The 25,328-nt window shown below is 38.6% G+C and overlaps 1 protein-coding gene across 1 annotated transcript in view; it reads left to right on the forward strand.

Moving 5' to 3' along the window:
• The window catches only part of TTC28 (tetratricopeptide repeat domain 28), a 405,403-nt gene that overhangs the window by 219,452 nt on the left and 160,623 nt on the right, over positions 1-25,328 (forward strand). The window contains exon 5 of the mRNA XM_060121992.1: positions 21,298-21,805. Coding sequence (XP_059977975.1) covers positions 21,298-21,805 — 508 coding nt within the window. The remainder of the gene's footprint in view (positions 1-21,297; positions 21,806-25,328) is intronic.

The following is a 25,328-nucleotide window of genomic DNA, read 5'->3' on the forward strand; positions in this document are numbered from 1 at the left end:
CTACAAAGAACAAATGCTGGAGAGGGTGTGGAGAAAAGGGAACCCTCTTGCACTGTTGGTGGGAATGTAAACTGATAACAGCCATTATGGAGAACAGTATGGAGGTTCCTTAAAAAACTAAAAATAGAATTACCATATGACCCAGCAATCCCACTACTGGGCATATATCCAGAGAAAACCGTAATTCAAAAAGACACATGCACCCCAATGTTCATTGCAGCACTATTTACAATAGCCAGGTCATGGAAGCAACCTAAATGCCCATCAACAGACGAATGGATAAAGAAGATGTGGTACATATATACAATGGAATATTACTCAGCCATAAAAAGGAATGAAATTGGGTCATTTGTAGAGATGTGGATGGATCTAGAGAGTGCTATACAGAGTGAAGTTAAGTCAGAAAGAGAAAAACAAATATCGTATATTAACACATATGTGTGGAACCTAGAAAAATGGTACAGATGAACTGGTTTGCAGGGCAGAAATTGAGACACAGGTGTAGAGAACAAACATATGGACACCAAGCGGGGAAAGCGGCAGCAGGGGTAGTGGTGGTGGTGGTGTGATGAATTAGGCGATTGGTATTGACATGTATACACTGATGTGTATAAAATTGATGACTAATAAGAACCTGCTGTATAAAAAAATAAGAAAATTAAAAAATTTTAAAAAGCAAGTAGACACACAAAAAATATACATGGGTAGATTCTCATAGTAAATTTAAAAAATATTACAGGTAAAATGAATGTACTTTTTATTCCTCCCCCTTTTTCTTCTAAAGTAATACTTTTGTCCAATTGCTGTGTATCCTTCCTAAAGAGTGGAGTGAGAGAGAGTTGTTACGAGTTATCTAATGGGTGGAGGTCCCAGATGCTGCTAAACATCCTCCAGTACACAGGACAGACCCCCACAGCAAAGAATTATGCAGCCCCAAATATCAATAGTGCCAAAGTTGAAAATTCCTGGTCTTGAGTCTGGAAGAAAAATTATTGTGTCAAAGAACATTTTTAGGGCTTTTGATTTGTTCTGTCAGGTTGCTTTTCAGAAAGGCTTCACCAGTTTATATTCCTACAACAGTGCCCTAAAGTACCCGCCTCACTCCATTTTCACCAATACAGTGAGTTTTTTTAAATTATGTTTTTACTCTTTGCTTTTTGAAAATTGAATCTTTTCTTTTGTGTTCCCTTAATTACTAATGAAGATGAATTTTTCATGTTTGATTTTTTTCCACATTCTTTTGGTAAATTGTATGTTCTTTCATCCCTTATTTGTGACATATTTTTTTCAGGATTTTTTTTGCCATTTAATTTCCTTTATGATGTTTGTGACATAAATAAATTTTAAATTTTTATTCAGTCATATCTTTTGATTTTATTCTTTGGGATTTCTATTGTTTCTAGGCTTAGAAAGCCCTTCCCATTCAGAGATTAAGTAATCGCCTATATCTTCTAGTTTTTTGTGTTTTATTTTTTATGTTTAACCTTTTTTAATCTATCTGATTTTTAAAAATTGTATATTTTAACCAATTGTTCCATCTCCATTTACTTGATAATCCTTTATTTCTCCATTGATCTTATAAACCAGGAGTTTTAAAGAAGCCTCTAGCATAATTTGAAAAAATAAACTTGCGCTTAAATATTTCTTATCATTAAAAATTTAACACAAATATGGACCATGGGCTAGAAGCAGGAAATGAGGTGGATGTTTAGAGAGCAACAAATATGCCAGGAGGTCTGGATTGTTAGGAGGGAGATAATAGTAAAAAAGAAGGTTGGCATCATAATTGTGAAAATCATTACTTGCCAACCGTAGGGGTTGGATTAGTAGGCATTGGGAAGTCATCAAAGGTTTTTAAGCAAAGGATGGCATAATCAGAGCTACACTTTAGGGAAATTAATGGAGTAGTAGGTGGAGGGGGTAGAGGCTGGATGACCTGTAAAGAGGCTGTTAAAGCAATACAGGTGTGAGATAAAGAGGCCCAGGGTGCAAAAGGTCTGACGTAAGAACAGGGGTCTCAAAAGGCAGATGCCCAAGGGAGCCAGGCAGTACTGCAAATGAATGCAGTGTGTTTGATGTGGGGAGTGGTGGAATCTATGGAGAACTTGAAAACGCATCCATGCAGTATTTGACAGGGACAGCCATTATTCAGTTAGGTGGTTTTTCCTGTGTGAGAGAGAATATGAGTTGGTGTTGTCAGATCTGGGTTTGTTTTTTTTTTCCCTAGGGAAGTTGAAAACCTGGATTTTTGTATGAGATTTCCTAATTAAAAGAGAAACAAAAAAACACTGCGTGAACCAAATAAAGCATGTTTGCTGGCCACCAGGCCACCATGTGCTACATTAGACATACATACCTCAGTAAGATTTGCCCATCGTTGCCCATTACTGGATCTAGGGAAAGAAGGAGATTTAGAGGAATCAAGGTAACTTCAGAGGTGATATGGTCCAATGGTACAGGAGGCAGCACCCTATAGTGCAGCTCATTCTTAATAAGCTGGAGTGACTGGGCTTGAATCCTAGCACTTACTAATTAGATGGCCTTTGGCAGATCACTTTATCTCTCACCTGTGAAATGGGGATGATACTAGTATCTATCTCATAAGATTGTTCTGAAGATTAAATGTGTTAACACATGTAAAATATTTAGCCCAGTGCCTGACACAGAGTACTCAGGAGGTGATAATTATTATATTAAGTAGTTATTAGAATGAAGCCTGCAGTTAATTATTATATTAAGTAGTTATTAGAATGAACCCTGCAGTTAAGAGACTAGATTGTGGGGGACAGCTGGCTTGGGTTTGAATCCTTTGACACTTTTCAGCTGGGTGACCATGGGTGCATTACTTCACCTCTCCAGGCCTCATTAGTAAAATGGGGAATAACAGTACCTACCTAATCCTCTTGCTTATGAAGGGCCAGCACAGTGGTCTAGTAGTAGCTAGATTTGTTGAGTCCTCCTGAAACTACTTAGGCATCTTAATGAGAAAAGCAATGCTTAGTATTCCACCCAGTTAATTAACTGATTATGATGATGCTCCCTGTTTTTTTTTTTCCTTTTAAAATTCTCTTTTTGCCTTAGCTGTTCATCAGCAAGACTGTGTGGTTAAGGTTACAGATTGAACTTGCATCAGAAGTTACCCTACTAGCTCTCCATTCCCTTAAATTGGCCTCACCTTTATCCCTACTACTGTTGCTCTGGTTCAAGCCCTGTAACTTCTTCCACACTTTGTCACTCAACTCCTAACCTATCTCCCCTGCCTCCAGTCCTGCCCCTGCCACAGTCCATTCTTCACACTGCCCAGTGATCTTTCCCTATTGCAAAATCAGAATTAATTACTACTTTAGTTTTTGTTGTTGCTGTGGTTTTGCTTGCTTTTCTGTGTGCCAGTCACTAACATAAGACTTCCCAACTAAACTAGAAAACTCCTTTCTAGAGTGCCAAACATATCAGATAATCTAAACCTTTTATTTTTTCTGGAGAAATCCTTCTTGCAGGCCTTTCTGTACTGCTCCAAACTTAACCCGTTGCTCTGTAGGCCCCTGCACAGCTGCCCTCCCCTGTGATTCTGAGAATTCCCTTTGCCTCTTTCCTGTCTTGTAGCCTTTGTTTTCTAGATTGCATCTTCTTTTTCGGTTTATACCCATATGTTACTGGAGCACACCCTCATTAGTTCCCTGAGAAAAGATGCATGATAGGTAAAGTTTTTGAGACTTTAAATGTCTGAAAATTCTTTAATTCTGCTCTCAACCTTGACTGATAGTTTGGCTAGGAGTAGAATTCTAGATTAGAATGATATTCTCCCAGAATTTTGACAGTATTTGATCCATTGTCTTTTAGCTTTTAATTGCTGTTGAGAAGCCCAGTGCTACTCTGATTCCTAATTATTTGTTTATTAGCAGATTTTTTTTCTCTGGAATATTTCCTGTTCATAGTGGGCTTTTTTCCTTCCTTTTCATTGTCTAGGCCTCATGTGTAAAATTTCTGGGAAATTTTCTTTCTTTCTTTCTTTTTTAATATTTGTTTGGTTGCACTGAGTCTTAGTTGTGGCAGGAGGGCTCCTTAGTTGCGGCTCATGGGCTCCTTAGTTGCAGCATGCGTGTGGGGTCTAGTTCTTACCCACTGCACCACCAGGGAAGTCCCCTGGGAAATTTTCTTAAAAATTTTGTTTTGACTGTTTATTCCTGTCCTTTTTCTTTGTTCTCCACGGCTAGAGCTTTATTAGTCAGATGTTAGGCTTCTTGGGTTGATTCTCTAATCGGATTATCTCTCCTTCTCCCTCTTTTCTGTTTCTTTGTTATTGTTTCAAATTCTACTTCCTGTGATGTAATATTCTTCTGCAGTTTGTTCTAATTCATACACTTATTTTCTGCTGTCATTTAAAATTTTGAAGCCTTTTCTCTGAATGTTCCTCTGTGTGGTACTTTGTGTTCATGGCTGCAGTATGCTATATCCCTGAAGATATTATTTTGAAAGGTTTTTTTTTCATCCTCTAATTGTATCTCTTCACTCTTAATTTGTTTCTTTGTTTTGGTTGTTGTCTTTCATGTCAGAGATTTCCTCAAGTGTCTGGTAATCTTTGGCCAGCTGCGCACATTAGGAGTGAGGCACTAAGAACTGATGAGAGCCTCCGTATGGTTGGGTGGGTCTTCAATGCAAGTTGAAAAGACAGAGAATTTTTTTTTTAATTTGGGGAATCCCCTCATGTTAGTATGTGCACATCTTTTCTTTGGACCAATTTCCCCAGAAACTTCTAGTCCGCTGCCAGAAGATATACATGTAGCTGCCAGCTTAGCAGAAACTGAGCAGAGCAAAGGGACTTGTAATGTGGAGAGGGGTGCTGGGTGAGGAGAATCTCTCCATTCAGAATGCAGATTTTTACTGATCTCCCCGATTTTTAGTATAGCGTTTCACTTCTATCTTCATCTCTAAACATCTGCAGAAAGTAGGCTTCCATCTTTTGCCAGATTGGGAGAGCAGATTTAGGCTCTCATTGCTTCTTATATAAATTTATATCCCATCCTCTGTTTCAACCCTGCATCCCTTCCCCTGAACTTCAGAAGCCTCTGTGCGCAACTCCTGCTTCTTTCCAGCCTTCTGCAGCTGGACTTGGCGCTCCTCCTTGTAGGCAGTTTAGTTTCTGTTTTCCCTGTCCTACTAAATCAGTTACCACTCATCCATCTGCTTTCCATCCTCCAGAATTTGGTGGATATCTGTCTTCTGCTGGCATCTTTCTCAATTTTTTTGTTTTTATGGGTTTGCAGGGTTTTTTATTCTTTCACTCTTGTTTTACTGAGATTTCTGACAGAAGCTGAGAAACTTGGGGATTTCTATGTGTCCTAGTCACCCAGAGGTCTATTGCATCTACTTTTTCCAGTCTGTTTCCCAGACTGGGAGTGACTTTGCAGCAGATGCCTTGTCTCATTTGTCTTTATCTTCCCAGGGCCTAGGACATAGTAGGCTCTCAAATGTTTGTTGAATGAATGAGTGAATAAATAAATTTTAACTCTTCTTTGTTAATTTTTCAAAACATTCATTTTCTTGATGTCTCTGGAAGCAAAGTGCCTACAATGCCATTCTAGATTCTGCCGTTGGATGAGGCCAGTCTCCTTTGAATGCAGCTGGTATTCACAGTATGCTCAAGTTACTTAGAATTCCTAGCAGGCATTGTTATATGGAGGATTTTATTAAGTATCCAATGATGAATATATCTCCCAGACTCTTATTACCAACCCCCTGAAGCACATCCTTGATGCCCCCAGCTGACTTAATCACCACATTGCTCTCAAGTACCCAACACATGTTTAAAGCACTATTCTGTTTTTTGCCTCTGATGGCACCCATGAGAAGTGTGAAGACCACTATTTATCTTGTTAGAAGATGTTAGAGGAAGCATCCTGGGGGAAATGTAACTCACTTGGGCACATCTGGATGCTGCTGTAAAAGACGGGTAAATCCCTGACTGGAGCCTAGAGTGGTTGTGGATAGTGGCCTTTGCCTTTTATCACCGGTTCAGCAAGTTTAATTTTGTTACACTAAAAATTAGGTTAAAAAAATCCAAGTTCGGTCTTTTTGACAACTCACTGAATGCAAATCAAGGCTTTGTGTTTCTTTTAAATTAAATTCAAGTTGTCGCACTTTCACATTTATGAAAAACTATTTCTGGTAGATTAATGTTTTAGTACTGGCATTTTCCCACTTCTTTCCAATCTTTATTTTGCATCCCTTCTATACACAAGAGGTTAATCTTAACCCTTACTCTCACTTAACGACTCCCTCTATTCCACATTTCTATCTAGTTTTCTTAGATTCCAGGCACATAAGTAAGCACAGAATGAAGTGACTACCAGTAGAGTAACCTTAGAACCTGGAAAGCAAAATTTTATTTATCCTCCTGTTTTCTCCTTCATTTCCTCTTCTTCTGAACTATAAAAATTAGGTAAAATAAGCTTTACGTGTAATAAAATATGATACAACATGTGCTTTATTTTGGGGAAAATGTGCTGCTACTTTCTTGGGCAGAAGCCAGAGCAGGAAAAGGCTGTATTCCACCCCCATCTGGAAGGGGGCATCGACAGAAGTGTCATCACTCACCACTTCATCTTTTCCTTCCCACTGCTTTTTCTCTTTAACGGTGACCGAATCATCACCTCCCCTTTCACCATTTACTATGAGCAAGGTAAACCAATCCATTCTAATCCCAGATTTTTTCAGAAAGATGCTTCTGAGGTTTCCATAAAACTATACAACTTACGGCGGTTTCTATTTAATACCATAATACTTTGAATGGAACCTTCTGGAAATAGACCCTGCCATTCGAAAAGTTGGGCTAATTCTTTTTTCCTGTTCTTTCTTTCTCCCAGCACACATACATTATTACTAAGGCACATTTAAACGGTCCTGCCTGAACTCATAGCCCAATATCACTGTTGAAAACCATCTCTGTCCCTAAATGGAATAAACTTAAACCTGAATCATAACACATCTTTCGAATGCCTGTAATTGCAGACATTTGGGAGCAGCTTTCTGGGATTTTTCAGGCATGCCAGACACATTAACCAGTCCTAGACTTGGCACATTCCTAAACTTTTCATTTCGTATCTCAGCATTTATATATAATCCTGAGGATAATATTAATCAAATAAAATACATCTCTTTTGAGACTCAAAGGTTGGTTGGCAAACTTGAAGCCATCCAGAGGTAGTTTTTATATCTAGGAGGTAGAGAGTAAAACATTATTTTACTCAGAAAACAACAATGTAGGGTAATTGTTGCAGGTTATTTTTTCCTTTGGTTCTGGAAAAATTCTGAGTCTGTATCCAGTTGTGATAGAATTTGACAATAGCCATTTTTATTAAATATTGCAAATTAGAAACACCTGCCTGCTAAGCTGTTCTAAGCACCTAATTGTGAACAGCAATAATAACTAGTCCCTTTCAGAACAAGTGCTCTTGCTGTTTTCCTCATTTATTGTCTGAGATTTCTGGAGGAGGAGGTGCCGTATGATGGAAATATTCAGATTTGCAGTCAGGTAGGCCTACGTTTAAAACCCAACCTTGTCATTTTATTAGTTACCTTGACTTTGGAGCAATTGCTTAATGTGGTCTGTTTCCTCATCTGCAAAATAAAGGTAAAAATTCCTACCTCTGAGAGGTCTTGTGGGGATTTGGGATGATGTAAATAAGGCACCTGATATATCATAATTTATTGACTCTGAAATACACATTTTTTCGTGTTTTAGCATCTCTGAAATCAGGATGATTTAAAAAAATTTTTCTTAAATTTTATTGTGGTATGGTTGATTTACGTTGTTAATTTCTGCTGTATAGCAAAGTGACTCAGTTATACGTATATATATTCTTTTTCATATTCTTTTCCATTATGGTTTATCATAGGATATTGAATATAGTTCCCTGTGCTATACAGTAGGACCTTGTTGTTTATTCATCCTATATATAATAGTTTGCATCTGCTAATCCCAAACTCCCAATCCTTCCCTTCCCCACTCTCCTTGGCAACCACAAGTCTGTTCTCTATCTGTGAGTCTGTTTCTGTTCTGTAGATATGTTCATTTGTGTTGTATTTTAGATTCCACATATAAGTGATATCATGTGGTATTTTTCTTTCTCTTTCTGACTTACTTCGCTTAGTATGATAATCTCTAGGATGATTTTACAATCAATAAGAAAGCGTTCTCTCATTGTTTAATTGTAACGTTTTGGTCCCTTTATTTGTGGTACATATTGTAAAGTGCTTCTTAAATTGATGGCAACTTTGATTTGATGAAATGTGGGATGGCTGGCTCTCAATGAATAATAATCATACTTATTATTGTGATATATTTTTTCTAAGAAATATTTCAATGGCTTCCAGATTAAATTCCTAGACTCCAATTGGGGGTACCATTATAATCATTCTTAGGAAAAATAGTATTATAATAAAAATAATAGTTGCTCCTGTTTAATCATTTCATGTCTCATGTGAACAATTTAAAGGTAAAAGGGAGAAGATTTCATAAGACTTAGCATGAATGTGACTGATTAGATGAGCAGCAGCAGGTAGAAGAACAAGGACAGAGATGAAGGACTGTGAGTTCTAGGTATACAGACACCAAAGTGGCAGCTGAGAAACACCTGTGTCTATGGACCTCCTATTCTTAGAGCTGTAGGAAAGTTTTAGTGCATCAGAATTTTGCTTAAATAGAACTAGAGGTTAAGGTATTGGTACCACTCATTCATTCTGGCATTCTTACCTTGGAGGATGGAGTTTTCTTCTTTTATATCCTTGTGCAGACTGAAAGTCCCATGACTGTCAGTTTGGTTTGTTCTTCAAGTGTTTGCTGTGTGTCTGCTATGTGCCAGGCATTATGATAGACTCTGAAGTTTCAGAGATGAATAAGACAACTCCTGGCTTCAAGAAGGCCCAGTCTGACCTACTGCATGCTGTGTTCCTCTTCCCTTCACCCATATCCTGTATCTTTTCTTATTGCTTTAAATAGAAAATATATGAATCATGTCTTTTTGCTTTAGAACATAGTTCCTTTAACACTTTAGTACATTTTCTGATATTCACTTTTATCCAAACAAGCATACCACTGAAAAACAAATTTAATAACTAATAGGATGAAGAATTTGGTCACAGTTGTAATTAAAAATTTTATCTATCAGTGTAACCTGTATTTAATCCAAACCTATCAGTTTGGATATTTTTATAATAAGCTAGTATTTTAAAATGTAATTTAGGATCTTAATTAAAATTTTAGTTTTTCTTCAGTGAGCTTATTGTGTTCCTTTTTTAGATCTTGGTGTGATGTCTTCTTTCTTTGGGGATTCCCAAAAAGGAATGTTTATGTGCTTGCATGCCCAAATAATTTCTGTGCCAAAGGAACAGTGACAAATGTCACACAAGGGAAATGACATTTTCAGGTTTTTAAATTAATATAATGAGAGAGAGGAAGGCAGGCACTAATTTAGTACATTTAAATTTTAAATAAATGTGCAAAACAGGTTAAATTAATGTAAATATATGACTTTAAAATTAATTTACTCAATTTTATTGGTATTTAGCATCTATAATAACAGCTAGCAGTAATTAAATACTTGTAATGTGCCAGGCACAATTCTAAGCTCTTTAAGTATATGCTTAAAACCATCCCAAGAGATAGATATCATTACCTCTACTTTATAGATAAGGAAACAAGGACAAAGAGTCAGGAAGATGTCCAGCAGAGACAGAATTTAAACCTAGACAGTTCTAGTCGCTGTGTTACCCTGGAATTACTAAGTTCATTATTATTCAGGAGACAGAATCAGTAGCTGTTAGAAAAGTTACTAAAGTTTTACTGAAGTTATTAAAGTTTGCCACTGAATTTGTCACTAAATAGCTGGCTTGGATTTTAGAGGGAAGAGCAGTATGTATTTAAAATATATTACAAACCTCATCTGTTAACATCGTCACATAACTTTAAAGATAATATTTATTATTTAAAATAACACTGTCAGAAATTAATTCTAAGTGGTTCTCTTATATAAATAATTGGCATTAAAGTGAAGATTATTAAATAAAAACTAGTAAAATTATAATTTCACAAGTCTAATAAAGCTGGTCTTGGGTGGCTGCTGAATATGAGGGCCAAAAGGAAGGAAAAAGTCAGTGCTAACACTGAGCTTTTAACTAGTTGTTGGAAGAAGTAGTGATAACGTTCACTTCTTTCCTTAATCATGGAAATCACAAGGCAGACTTAGGAAAGGCAGTGAGGGCTTGAGTTTGAGGTGACTGTGAGATGGTGTGATGGAATGCAGGCAAAGCACAGTGAGGAGGGTAACAGCTGGGGGCCTGAAGATTTGGGCTCTAGTCCTGCCTTTGCTGGTCATTAGCAGGTTGACCTGCTGCCAAAGTACTTGACATCTCTTGGTCTTAGTTTCTATATCTAAAGACATTGGGAAGTAACATTGGTAAGTGGTTTTCAAACCTGCAGGGTGCCATAGATTCTCCCAAGGGTGCTGGGGAGAAAAGTGCATCCTAGTCTAAGTAACCTAAACAACAACACTTTTAATCACGTAAATCACATGTATTTTTAATATATTTTTAAAAATAAATTAATTTTTAAAATTTTTGGCTGTGTTGGGTCTTTGTTGCTGCCCGCAGGCTTTTCTCTAGTTGCCTTGAGTGGAGGCTACTCTTTGTTTTGGTGCGCGGGCTTCTCATTGGGTGGCTTCTCTTGTGGCAGAGCATGGGCTGTAGGCGCCTGGGTTTCAGTAGTTATGGCGCACGGGCTTAGTTGCTCCTCGGCATGTGGGATCTTCCTGGACCAGGGCTCGAACCTGTGTCCCCTGCATTGGCAGGTGGATTCTTAACCACTGCACCACCAGGGAAGCCCTGTATTTTTAATTTGATTTAAACAAAGTTTGAAAACCAATGAAATTAGGTGATCTATAAGGCCTCTTCCAGCTCTAAAATCCTCTGTCTCTTATTCTGAAATCTGAGTTTGGAATCATCCAACAGGGATAGAAGTTGAATCTGCCAGGCTGAGCGAAAGTACAGAGAGCTGAGATTGCGGACCATTTATTCCTGAACAGTTAGAAGCCATGAATTTCAGAAACCCTCAGCCTGCATTAGGGCCTGTTCTTTAAAGTGGGAGGGCCATAATGATATTCCTTCATGGATGGTAGCAGAAGTTCTCAGTTGTTTCTTAATTTGCTAACATCTTTCCAGGATCCTTGAGGACTCCTTTCCATCCAATTAAAAGATTTCTTGTTTAAATTGTTATCTGCTTGTCCTAGCAAATAAGCTGTCCTTTTCTTGGGTTTTCTTCCTTCCAAGAAATGTCTCTTCTGCCTCTTGTATTTGTACTTGAACACATATGTGTTTTCCATCTTTCTTTCTCTCCACATTTCTCCATTATATCCTGCTCAGCCAAAGCCAGATTTTATGATTTGATCTTCAAAGGGTGATTGACTACATTCCAACTCCCTACAAAACGATGTTTTATAGTCTACTAAAATTCAGGTTGGCTGGCAAGTGTGGAATGGAATAGTTTTGACTGGACTAAAACAGCACTATGGTAGAATGTCTCTTAACCCAGGTCAAATTATTACATAAGAAACTTGAGTGAGTTATGTCGTAAAAAACTAATTTGAAACTAAGTTATCTGCCTGTCACTCCCCCAAATAAAACTGAAGATGTAGGTGAAACTGAGAGTGGGAAATAACTTTCCAAAAATCATCTTAATTGATTATTTCAAGTGAGTGAGAGAATTTATCCCCAATCACACTCAACTCCCTAATAGGACTACCAAGACTCTAAGATTATTACTTGGTCATCATCTTGTGGCCAAAGAGCTATGTAGAATGGAATTCTTTATAAAAATCTCTCTAAAGGGATAGCATATGGCTGCAGTGGAAGGTGTTAAGTTGTAAAGGAGGGAGGAGAATCCTTAAGTAACCTGGAAGAGATGTTAGGGAGGAACATCTTCTTTCCTCTGTCGTTCAGCATCAACCTCATCATTTGCAGTTCTTCATGAGGAAGTAGCACACACTCTTGCATTGGCTGCAACTTGGCAGTTACAGCACATAGCACAGATGCCTGTTGTATTGAATCAAGTTTACATGGAGCATCAAGTTAAAAAAAATGAATTCATTATAAATTCTGGCAGTTTTTATGGTATAATTAAAATGTCTAACAGGATACCTTTGGGAAACTAAATGCAGTTTTACTATTTATAGAGCCAGCAGAGGTAGTGTTTCTTGCCAACTTTCATATCTTATGACCTATAAATTGCTCTTAATAGCTAATCTGTCATCCCAGCTTCTCAAACAAGAAAGGCTTGTTTCCTTATTAATCTGTTAATTTGCATCTGCAAAGGACATTTACAAATACTTGGTTTGAAAACGTTGCTATGTTAATGCTGGGCATTATAAGTAATTTATCACCTGTGATAGCAACTCTTAGGTCTAGGTAATAGATCTTTCTGACATTGTATTATTCTTCCAACCCTAATATAGTTCTGATAAAAATAATTATTGTGAAAGCTCCTCTGGCCCCACAGTATTAGGAAAAGCTGACAGGTTACCTATGGAGAAGCTATAACTGTCACTAACTTCTCTCTAAGCTCATAGTAATAGATTCATACCAACTATTCCAACTATGGTATAGTAATATGGTAGAAAGAATTCAGATGTACACAAATCACTGTCTTACTTTTTAGTAACAACTGCAGAATATTCCTCCAACGCTAAGTTTAGGAATTGGGACAAACTGGTTGGACTGATTATCATAAACCCAACAGCAGTTATTGAGCATGTACAGCATGAAATGATTGAAGACTACTAAAGGCCATGTAATTAAAAATTTCCCTGTTTATGTGGTATTTAAATCTCTTCTTCAGGCTGTGGCTGTGAGTTCACAATTCTTAGAGATCCCATTTCAGGAGCTTTCTCCCTACCAAGAGCCTTAACATTTAACTGTTTTTTGTTTTTGTTTTGCTGATTTGTTTTTTCTCTATTGTAATCCAAGAAGGATTTGTGGGAGCAGGAAACAAAACAGCAAAGGGAAGAAATCAGAGTAATGAGAGGATTAGGATCATATCATATGCTGAAGCCAGGGTAGAGTTTGAACATATTATGGGATTCTATCTGGCTGTTAAAAGGAGGCTCTGTATTAAATCATAAGCTTTCTGGTGACTCAAACAAAAAGGTAAACATGACCGCTTATATGATTCACATTTTTCTTAAGATAAAACCATAGCAGCTGCATTGAAATCTGAAAGAAATTTTTCCACTGGTCCTTATAAAGATGACATCAGGTGGAATCATGGACAACGTCCTCAACATTATAGATTATACATTTTTTGATTATTTTTGTACAGTTGTTTTTGTGTGGCTATTGAGTAAGCAACTCTAGACATTCATGACTATCACTTAACTTTTTATACAGAATTACTTTATCAACTCAGTTGCTGACTAAGGGTAGATTTTTCAGGCTATAGTACACTCATTAGATAGGGAATGAATGTTATTTAAGACTGTAGGAAGTGTATAGACCGCACAGAACATGATTCAGTCTTCTGTTTCTACAGGTTTGTGTTTGGGTGGCTATTGATTCCTGCTAAATAGATCTGCAATGTGGGTAAATTACTACCAGGTAGACCCTTGTATCTGGGTTAATACAGATTTTTAAAGATTAGCAAAGTTTCTGGTTTTAGTACCTAACTCTCCTCAAATTTAGTTTTTCTATAAAAATAAAACTTCATCACCCGGAAACCTATGGTAATTCAAATAATTGAACCACTAGATAGTGTTAACTATAACTATAGTGACTGGAACATGAAAATTTATGCTCAGTATTGTACTGGTCAGGCTAGGCCAGGTTATGCTGCAATAATAGTAAATTCCCAAATCTTAGTGGCTTATTTCTTGTGCCTGCTGTGTATTTATTACAGGTCAGCCAGAGCCCACATTGCTGATTGTCACTTAAATTTCAATTTTGATGGAGCAGTGTGTAGCAAAGAGAAGAGAAAATGTGGTGAAGTATGCACTGGTTCTTAAAGCCTTACATGGATGTGATCACATTTATTGGCCAAAGAAGGTCACGTAGCCACTCACACCTGACTTCATGCAGTCAGTGATGTGCAGTCTTACCTGCTTCGAAACAGAGATGCCAGCATGTTTGTGAATATCCCTAAAGCCTACCCTAATATCATTAGTGCTTAACATTGATCTTACTGTATTCTAATTAGTTGTTATTTTAGTTAAGCATTTTGTTGTTGTCGTTACTACCAATCTCCCTCCTTTTCAGCTACTTCATGGATATACATGAAAGTATAAATCAGATCTTGTCAGTCCCCTGCTTAAACCTGTGGCTGTTATTGCTCCCTGGGTGGATTGTAAATTCTTCAATAGAGGATAAACTGTATGTAGTTAAATGAGCACGAGAGCTAGAGTCTGATGTCTGTGGACCTGAACCCTGCCTTTGCTATCAGTGCTATCAATTGTGTATTCTTAGGCATGTCATTTTATCTCTTTGAGTCTAATGTTATCTCACAAATGGCTTTAATAATAACACACAATTAAAAGGATTGTTATTAATGATTAAATGAAACAACATACATGGAAAATGCATTAGATTTTACAAATTGATGGACAGACAGAATTCATCCAAACCCACCTTTCCAGACTCCCCTCCAACCACTATCCCCACTCCCAGGTCTAACCAGCTTCTTGGTCTCTAATCATTACACACTCTGTCATACTTCATGCCTTTGCTTGTGCTGTTTCCATTTCCTAGAATTACCCACTCCCCCAACGAGGAAAAGTCCAATTTATTTATTAATTTTTAACTAACAGACTTCATTTTTAGAGCAGTTTTAGATTTACAGAAAATTGAGCAGCTAGTACAGAGTTCCCACATTTCCTTTCTCTTCCCCATTCAGTTTCCCCTCTTAGTAACATCTTGTATCAGTGTGGTACATTTGTTACAATTGAGAAACCAATATTGATATAATATTGTTAACTAAAGTTCATAGTTTACACTAGGGTTCACTGTTCGTGTTGTACAGCCTATGGGTTTTGACAAATGTATGATGCCCTATATCCATGATTATAGTGTCATGCAGAATAGTTTCACTGCCCTAAAAATCCCCTGTGATCCATCCTTTTCGCCTGCTGAAACCACTGATCTTTTTGCTTTCTCTATAGTTTTGCCTTTTCCAGAGTGTCATGTAGTTGAGATCATACAGTGTGTAGTCTTTTTTTTTTTTTTTTTTTTTGTGATCTCTTCCGTTGCGGAGCACAGGCTCCGGATGCGCAGGCTCAGCGGCCATGGCTCACGGGCCCAGCCGCTCCGCGGCACGTGGGATCTTCCCAGACCGGGGCACGAACCTGTGTCCCTTGCATCGGCAGGCGGACTCTCAACCACTGCGCCACCAGGGAAGCCCTTAAGACTGGATTCTTTCATTAAAGAATATACATTTAAGGTTTCCTTCATATCTCTTTGAGCCTTGGTAGATCATTTCCTTTTAGTGCTGAATAATATTCTATTGTAAGGATGTATCAAATTTTATTTATCCATTCACCTATTGAAAGACATCTTGGTTGCTTCCAGTTTTTAACAATTGTGATAAAGGTGTTACAAACATTCACGTGCAGGTTTTTGTGTGGATGTAAGTGTTCATTTCATTAAGGTAAATAATGCAGGAGCATGATTGCTGGATCATATGGTATAAGTAGGTTTGTAGGAAACTACCCAACCACCTTCCAAAGTGGCTGTCCCATTTTGCATTCCCATTAGCAATGAATGAGAGTTCCTATTGCGCCACATCTTCACCAGGATTTGATATTGTCAGTTGTCTTAGATTTTCACCATTCTGATAGATGTGTAGTGGTATCTCATTGTTGTTTTAACTTGCAATTCCCTGATGACATATCATGTGGAGCATCTTTTCATATGCTTCTTTGCCACCTATATACAGTTGGCCCTCCATATTTATGGGTTCTGCATCCACAGATTCAACAAACCACATATCAAAAATATTTGAAAAAATTCCAGAAAGTTCCAAAAAGCAAAATTTGAATTTGCCATATACCAACAACTACTTACATTGTATTTACATTGCATTAGGCATTATAAGTCATCTAGAGATGATTTAAAGAATATGGGATGATGTGCATAGGTTATATGCAAATACCATGCCATTTTACATAAGGGACTTGAGCATTTGCAGATTTTGGTATCCATGGGGGTTCCTGGAACCAATCCCTTGCAGATACTGAGGGAAAACTGTATCTTCTTTGGTGAGGTATCTGTTCAGGTCTTTTGTCCATTTTAAAGTTGGGTTGTTTTCTTGTTGAGTTTTAATTTTTTTTGTTTTTTGTTTTTGTATATTTTGGATACAAGTCCTTTGTCAGATAGGTATTTTGCAAATATCTTCTCCCAGTCTGTAGCTTGTCTTTTCATTCTGTTCATGGTATCTCTTACAGGGCACAGTTTTTAATTTTAATGAAGTCCAACGTAGCAATTCTTTCTTTCATGGGTCATGCCTTTGGTGTTTTATCTAAAAATTCATTTCCAAACCCTAGGTCCCCTAGAATTTCTCTTATCTTCTAGGAGTTTTATAGTTTTGCATTTTACATTTAGGTCTATGATCCATTTTGAGTCAATTTGTATGAAAAGTGTAAAGTCTGTGTCTAGATTCACTTTCTTTGCATGTGGATGTCCAGTTGTTCTAGCACCATTTTTTGAAAAGGTTGTCCTTTCTCCACTGAATTACCTTTGTTCCTTTGTCAAAAATTAGTTGACTCTGTGTCTAGAGAATTTTCTTGAGTACATGAATGAATGAACAAATGAACCAACCAACAGACCCCAAAACACTCTAATATCTGTGTAAGCTTTGACCACTTACAGTGCTTTTACCAACACTAAGTGTTGGATATACCAATGATTCCAAAATGCCCCGGAGTAAAGGGTGAATTTTCTTATGTCTACACTTGCAGAAGAGTAATACGAGTAATATGCTTTAGCGTATGAAAATAATGACCCTTCCTGCCATCAGTGGGGCACACTTCTTGTGTCGTGTTTTTAGTTGTGGTGACATATAACATCATGTTCTATTTTCTGGTCATCTTCTACCACATCTTTGAAATGAATAAAGCTAAGTTAGGGTAGGAAGAGAAATGAAAATCTAAAATTTTTGAGCATCTTCTGTGAGCCTTGAAATGGGCTCTTTACAAGTTCTATCTTATTTAGTACTCATCAGAGCACTGTGAGATATTAATATTTCCATTTACAGATGAGGAAACTGAGGCTCAGAGATGTTGCAGAACTTGTGTAGTATCACACAGTTTGTCCTTTGGACCCATGCATGCCTGATTCCAGAGTCTGCCCCTATTTTTCTATATCCCTCTGCCTCTTGGGTTGCAGGTGGTTAACCCAGTACCTTGGGTTCGTGGGCACTGAACTGGCAAGGAATACAAGGTGCATGTGGATTTGGACAGTGAAGATGAAAAACTGTATTTCTGGTACTAGCTGTGGGTGCATTTCCCCTTTTCTTAAAACTACATGCAATTAGTCAATGAGCAGTTATATCAGATATTCTCTATATATGCGTTTAGTCATCCCACAAAATATAACTCTTATAAAATACATACAATAAAGGGAAAAACATGCTAGTTGTGAGGAACACGTTTAATTTTGCAAAATAATGTTTAATGGTAGTATCATCAATGTGGTTTTTTGGGTAGTTTAAACTTTCTCTATTTCATGTCTCAAACTGAAAGTCCTTAAAGGTGGTTTGAAAAAATATGAGCAAATTTCCTTCTCTAGCTCCATGTCCCACGAAACTGACTCATCAGGTGCAGTTCTTCCGCAAATATTTGGGGCACAGAGCAAGGGGTAATGACTCCTGTGTGCTAAGTCTGCAGCTGGAAATCATGCTTTGGCAAGAACATGAGTAATTTATATCTTGTAAAAAGAGAAAAGTATTGTCTTATTCCAACCAGAGAGTTTGTTAGCATAACTGTTTGTGTGCATTTTGGTATTCAAATACAGATGTTCCAAAATGTTTCCACTGTGGGAAGCAGCTGCTGCTATTCCAGCACAAAAATCTCAAAGAGATTAATATACAAAGGCAGTGTGAACCTTAGTGGCAAGTGCAGCATCTGCTTGAGGTGGGGCCTGTGTTTCCTTGTAGATAGTGGGTCTTCAGATTCTCCTTAACAGCCTGAAACCATGTTTCAGATCTAAGCTTATTCCACAGGAACAGGAACAAAGACAAATGATTAATTTGTAATTCACTTAGCTGATAAATATGATCACATGTTATTTGCCCAGCAGCTGTAAAACACTGGACTTCATGTCCTGTGGCAACTGATAGAGGAATATAGATGTTTGGTTGTAATGACTGATGTTTTTGGTGCCGTTACTAGCTTCTGCTTGGTAACAGAGCTCAGCCCAGACGGCCTGCAGTCATAAAACATCCATCCACACCTTAGTGATGCATTTACAGAGAACTTTACAGTTTACTCAGGACACTCACTTGCACTGCTTCATATGATCCCATCCTAACCTTGGAAAGTACATATGCTGTCATTATCAGAACGGTTTACATATAAAGAAAATACAGGTGAAGAAGTGACATGACTTATCAGGGTTACACAGCCAGGGCCTCTGACTAAATTCTATTCCATTCTTATACTACATCAAGCTGCCTTTCTAATTTCAGAGGCTATGATGTGTGCTTCATAAACTATATTGACCTTTCTAGAGTTGCCGGTTTCCAGGACACCTGCGTGAAGAGTCCCAGCCTGATAGCGCTGCCTGTAACTGGAAGGTGCCAGGGAAGAGCTAATGCAGTAGTCCTTCCCTCTTTCCTCACAGCCCTAAAGGGGAAATGCCCCAATACTCTCTTTCCTTATGTTTGGGAGAGCTTCAGCAAATGAGCTCCTATGTCTCCCTGGCATTTACAGAAATGAAGAACCAGAAGCAGAAGATCCCTGGGCTGTCATTTGGAGTTGCCACATACCACAAGTTTCTAAGAACAGTGATGCTTGGGATGCTGTGCCTGCCCCAGGCCTTATTAATCTATTCCCTACAGTGTTCAAGGGCTCATTGCCTCCAACCAGATCTACTATTTGGAATTATCTAGTGAATTATTTATGGTTTACACATTTGACAGAGGCTCATGGCTAAGTTTGAAAACACTCAGTTCCTGGGACCTAGAAACCTCTGTCTGGAAAACCAAGGCTCAGAGAAGTTAAGTTTCTGAAGGTCCCAGGGCTAGTAAACATCAGTGCAGTTTTGAACCAAGGGTGTCTGATTCTAAGTCACACTAGCTCCATAGTGAAAGAGCCATGTGTTCTACTTTGAGGGCAGCAAAGATTTGCAGGTGGGAGGGTTTGTGGACTGTGTCCTGCTCTCTAGCCTGGCTTGGGCACAGAAGGACCTCAGAGAGTAAGGAGGGGAGGGCCAATTACAGAAGGAAAGGAAAGAGACTGAGTCCCCCGTCCTGTAACAAAGGAGGAAAGGAGATTGTCGGGTGTGGGGAGGGGAGTTGTGAGCAGTAGAAAGGCCTGTGTGCACTGTGCCAACAAGAAGTCTTAACTTCTGATCCTGAAGAGGTTCCCGAAGTAGGAACCTGAGGCCAGTACACATCCAAGTGGCATGCTCTTGGGTGACATCATTGCTGCATCTGCCAGAATCACATTGCTACAGGATTGTGATTTTCATGGAATTGTTTCTGCTCTCCACCACTCAGAAAAAAAAGACAAACCCCAAAAGTACATTTCTAAGTGTTTATTTCCTCTCTATTTTCCTCAAGCTTTTTGTTGGAACATCTGTGAAATGATAAAAGCAACTGAAAACTATATGGAACCTTTTGCAGATACACAGTTTGCAAGCATTGTAAAGATGGTCAGTCTCAGTCATTTTGATCAAAACTGCTATTTCGCAGGCAAAGAAATAAGGTAGCAAATCACTCAACTATGAAATATTAATAAAAGTGTTCTGAAGTGCATATAGAACACATCTGATAAAGAAATACCCTTACTCCAGGTGGGATGGCCTTCCCTTGTTGTTATTCCCTAGCCTGGAGGCCCTGAAGATCACTTGCCTACTTGTGACAGAGTTTACCCTTTGTTCTGCCAGGATCACGTATTCATGGTACGAAGAGGGAGCATCATGAAGAAAGGGAGCTACGTGGCTCTAGCTGTAGGCACTGTGTGAAGGAAGGGAAGGATAGGCAAGTTGTTGAATGAAAAGAAGCGCAGGAGAGCTCGGTGTAACTTCCCTTTTATGTCTCTGCAAAGGAGTTAGAAACTAAAGACGAGAATCTAAGACTATCTGCACTTGGTAAAATTCTAGAACCCGTGTAACATCTCCTTTGTTATTTTTGTTTCCCTTTGGTTCACTATGCCAATATAGAGTCATTTTCATTAAAACCTTTAAGACAAAAAGGGCTCATGTTCTTTTCTTTAGACAAGAACTATTTGAGTGGCGAGCAGTGTGAGGGGACTAGGAAGATAGCATCTTTCTGCACAGAGGCTGGGGTCAGAAGAGAGAGCCTCTAGGCAAGAAAAGCAAAGCTCGAAGAGCAATGTGAGCCTAAAAAGGGGTGGTGAGGCCCCGTGGGGACTACCACATTCAGAGATGTAGTTGTAACTCCCGTTATTTTCCTCTGCGGCTCATCTAATCTAAGCCTTCCACAGTAACCAGCACTGATGAAGTCACATTGAGTTAACAAAGATAAGAGAACAGGACCCTCCATTGGTCCTGGGTCACAAAATTATCAGTCATCAATCTAAAGATCTCCCTTGCCGTTAATGTATCCATTTGCTTTGGGAGAAGACAAGAATTGAGAAATGCAATTTGAGTGCACTCTTTGAGTGCAAAGAGCCTAGCATGGATTTCTCCTATGAATTTCCTATGCTATATTACATGTAATAATTAATTTTGATTTTCTTCAACATTTTCTTATGCTGCAGAGGTTAATAGCTATTAACAGAGATATAATATCACAATATTAGAAATGTCAAGTCTTTAAGATGAAGGTTATATGGCACACAACCTGTTTCTATGAGATTCGGTATTGAATGTTACTGATTAAATTGCCATTGTCTTTTATTAGGAACTTGCTGTTTGGATGTGCTCTTTTTCAGTTCTGCATAGGTCTGCAGACCAGTGATAGAAACACCATTAGAAATAGGTTTGGATGGTTATGGGCAAACTCTCTAACATTTTATCAGCTGAAACAAACCAAAGCCATTTTCTGATGTGCTTTCTTTTCTCTGCCTTATCCTTTCTCTCCAGGCAGCTTCATCAGCCCTGAGCAGTCTGGGCCACGTGTACACAGCCATTGGAGACTACCCCAATGCACTGGCCAGTCACAAACAGTGTGTTCTTCTCGCCAAGCAATCCAAAGATGAGCTTTCTGAAGCCCGAGAACTCGGTAACATGGGAGCTGTGTATATTGCCATGGGTGATTTTGAGAATGCTGTGCAGTGCCATGAGCAGCATCTGAAGATAGCCAAGGACCTGGGCAACAAGCGAGAAGAGGCCCGCGCCTACAGCAATCTGGGCAGTGCCTACCACTACAGGAGGAACTTTGACAAGGCCATGTCTTACCACAACTACGTGCTGGAGCTGGCTCAGGAGTTGATGGAGAAGGCCATTGAGATGCGGGCCTATGCTGGCCTGGGCCATGCTGCCAGGTGCATGCAGGATTTGGAGAGAGCTAAACAGTACCATGAGCAGCAGCTGGGCATCGCTGAGGATCTCAAGGACCGGGCTGCAGAGGGGCGAGCATCCTCCAATCTGGGTAAGGACAGGATTGCTTGTGGGACCCAGGGTCAGGGCCAAGGGCTAGAAATAGCTGGAGTAACCCACTATCTTTTACAGGAATCTGTGTGTTTATATTCAAAAGTATCTCCTCATTGTGTGTGTTTTATATTTCCTTCAGATATATGTCCTTGGAGCCTGCCTGCTCTAAATCACAGGATCTTTTCTGTCATCACAGTGCTCTGAGGATTAGAACTCTGAAATACTGGAAAAACAAAACACCCCAACCTTTTAATCTGTCTAGAGAGAAGAACGACCAGATTTATCTAATTAGAGAGAAGGGGGATGAAGTGAAGAGACAAAGCTATGTTTGGTTTAAATGAAAGGGAAGCTTGCTAGGAAGTCATCAATGGAAGGGAATTTGAGAGGATTTTTGTTTAGAGGGAGTTCTTTACTTGGTGACTTTAACCCCAAAGGGAATGTATTATTTCCCCTCAATGTATGTGTATTCACAAATGATGTTGATAGTTATAGTATAAATGTAAAATTATTTTTTGAAAAATTTAAATAAGATTTGCAGTCTGTGGTTTGATAGGACTTGGTTACAGTTAAGACATTTATAGATTTGGGGGAATTTATATGGAATGGTAAGAGGTGATAAGTATTAGTAACTGGCTACTTTTTAGAAGATATTGTTATCTTTTCTTGGTACCCAAACAGATGTTGGTACATAATGAATGAAAGGAACAGATGTGTTCAGAAGTATAAGCGGAACTCATCCTTGTGCCTGGAGCCCATGGTTTGTTATGTCCACAGGGACTCAGGGTGGGGAGAGGACAAGAAGATGGTGACCTTATTCGTATTAGTGTATGCTTAGCGGATATTAGTGGCAATGCACTGTAAAAGTCAGTCCCCTTTTCTTTTGTGACCTACAAAACCCTATTTCTCTTTATATAATTTTAGCACTACTTCTCCCTCCCCTCTACCTCCGCTTATTGTAACCATATGTTTCGTGAATATGGTTGTTTGAAAAAGTCTGGCAAATCCCTGGAGGTGATGCTGAAGATGGTATTGAGATCAGAATGAGAATCTAGAGAGCCTGATAAAAACCATAGAAATAAGTTCTTGGTATGATATATTCATTCAACAGATTTCAAGTATTTATTGAATCATACTATGTGCTGAATCCTGGAATAATTGCCTTACGTGATAGAGAAGTTTGAAAAAAAAAATCCTTGCCCTCAAAGAGCTTATAATTTAGTTGGGAAAATAAGATTAATACATAGGACAACAGTGTTAATGATGTTGTGTAGCCATGAAATTCCCAGAAGGGAGGCCCTGAGGGCTGGGAATAGTCTGGAAAGCTTCTTGGAGGAGATGACGCCCAGGTGGACCTTGAAGAATAGCTGAGATTTGGTCAGAAATGGGATGGCATTGATGGCAAGGAGTATGTGAAAGAAGAATTTGATGCAATAGGTTGGCATATCTGAGGGATAGTGGCATGATTAGCCTTCAGGAATGTGCTAGAGGATGGTAGAAGATTATTATGAAAACTAGGCAAGGAATTGTTAGTGAACAGGAACTCCTGAAGGTTTTGAAATGTAGAAGTGAGAACATTGACTAGATATTTAAGGAAGACAAGTCTAGCGGTGGCACATAGGATAGGTTGGAGGGCTTGAAACCTGGAATGTAGAAGGCTGTGCATATTGGACAATTCATATTTCTCTATCATTTTGTGTCAGAAATCTATCATTTTGATTAGTTGTATTTATTTTCCAAAGACTTCATTCATTTCATCTAAATTGTTGAATTTATTGGCATAAAGTTGTTTATAATACTTACTTATTTTCCTTTTAATGCTTGTAAGATATATAGTGATATGTCCTCTTTCATTTCTGTTATTGGTAGTTTGTGTTTTGTACCTGTACTAACCCCCTCCCCCTTTTCTGGGTCATTCTAGCTAGAGATTTATCAAGATGTGATAAATAAAAGATGTGAAATATCTTTTTCCTAAATTAATTCTGGCGATGCAGAGTTTGGGATTCCCCAAGACTACTCTCACTTCTGACATCAACAACAAGCAAGGGTCACCCTCAGGTTCAGTAACTAGGAGGACTCACAGAATTCACTGAAAGTTATTGTTATACTCATGGTTATGGTTTATTACAGTGAAAGCATACAGATTTAAATCAGCCAAGGGAAGAGGCACATGGGTTAGAGTTCAGGAGAATTGTAAGCACAAAGCTTCCAGTTGTGTCATGGATGGTGCTAACTCTTCCAAGCAGCAATATGTGACAGTATGCACAGAGACTCCCTTGAGCTTTCTTTTCCAAAGTTTTTATTGGATCTTGGTCACAGAGATATGGCTGACCACCTGCATGAGTGACCTTAGTTTCCTGCCCCTCTGGAGGTTGAGCTGAGAGCCCCCACTGTAAATCATACTGTTAGCATCGACTCTCTGGCATGGTCAACACCCTCAAAGACTCTTAGGCTGGGCATTCTGAGGGCTTCAAAATTATCTCCCAGAGCCAGGGACAAAGGCTGGACCTCTCTGGGCAAGGTTAATTCTTTACTGCATTGGTGCATTTTAAAATTTAGATATATATTATATTTTTAGCTCTAAAATTTCCATTTGGTTCTTTTAATTAACATTTCAGCTTTCCTGCTAAGATTTATGTGTTTATTCATTACATGTATATTTTCTTTCACATAACTGGCCCTAGTTATTACAAAAGCTTATAAAACCTTGTCTGCTAATTCCATGTGGGTCATCTCAGAGTTAGACCCTATTGATTGCCTGTTGTTGATGTTGTTATTTTTTTAACAGCTTGATTGAGATATAATTCACATAGTATACTATTTATACATTTAAGGTGTGTAATTCAGTGGTTTGTAGTATAGTCACAGAGTTGTGCATTGATTGCCTTTTGTTTTGAGTTGTTAGTCACATTTTAATGTACTCTTTGAAAAGGGATTATATCCAACATTGTCAGTGATACTTTATAGAGACTCTGGATTCTGATATATTTCTCTTAATAGTATTGATTTTTGTTGTAGTTGTTTTACCAGTTAACTTGACTTAATTCAAGCTCCAAATTCTGTCTTCCCTGTGTTGGGTAGCAGCTAAAATCTCTGTTCAGGTCTTTCAGCTTGCTTAGATTTGGCCTTGCGTATGCATATTTCATGAGTTAAACAGAGATCTGTGTAGAATTACAAATCCAAGGCTCTCCACTATGGCTCTCTCTGGGATTTTTCCTTTGGTTCTTCAAGCCAGAAAGACAGTGTGTTTCTACCTGAGTTTTAGCCTCACCACACGGCACTAATGGGGTTTGCCCTCTGGTCCCTGCCCCTGCAAAATGTCCTCTGGCATTTCAAAAATGGGAAACTTACCCAATGCCTTTCCCTTCTGCAAAGAGTCAACTCCAACCTCCCTACAGTTTCTCACTGCTTTTGGTTGCACTCCAGTGTTTTTAGATAAATTCCTCCCCCTGCTTCCTCCATGCTGGCCTCCTGCCCCCTCCATGCCAGCCCTCCTGCCCTGTCCCTTGTCAGACTTTATAGTT

The sequence above is a fragment of the Lagenorhynchus albirostris genome, chromosome 14 (genome assembly GCF_949774975.1).
Source record: "Lagenorhynchus albirostris chromosome 14, mLagAlb1.1, whole genome shotgun sequence".
NCBI lineage: Eukaryota > Metazoa > Chordata > Mammalia > Artiodactyla > Delphinidae > Lagenorhynchus > Lagenorhynchus albirostris.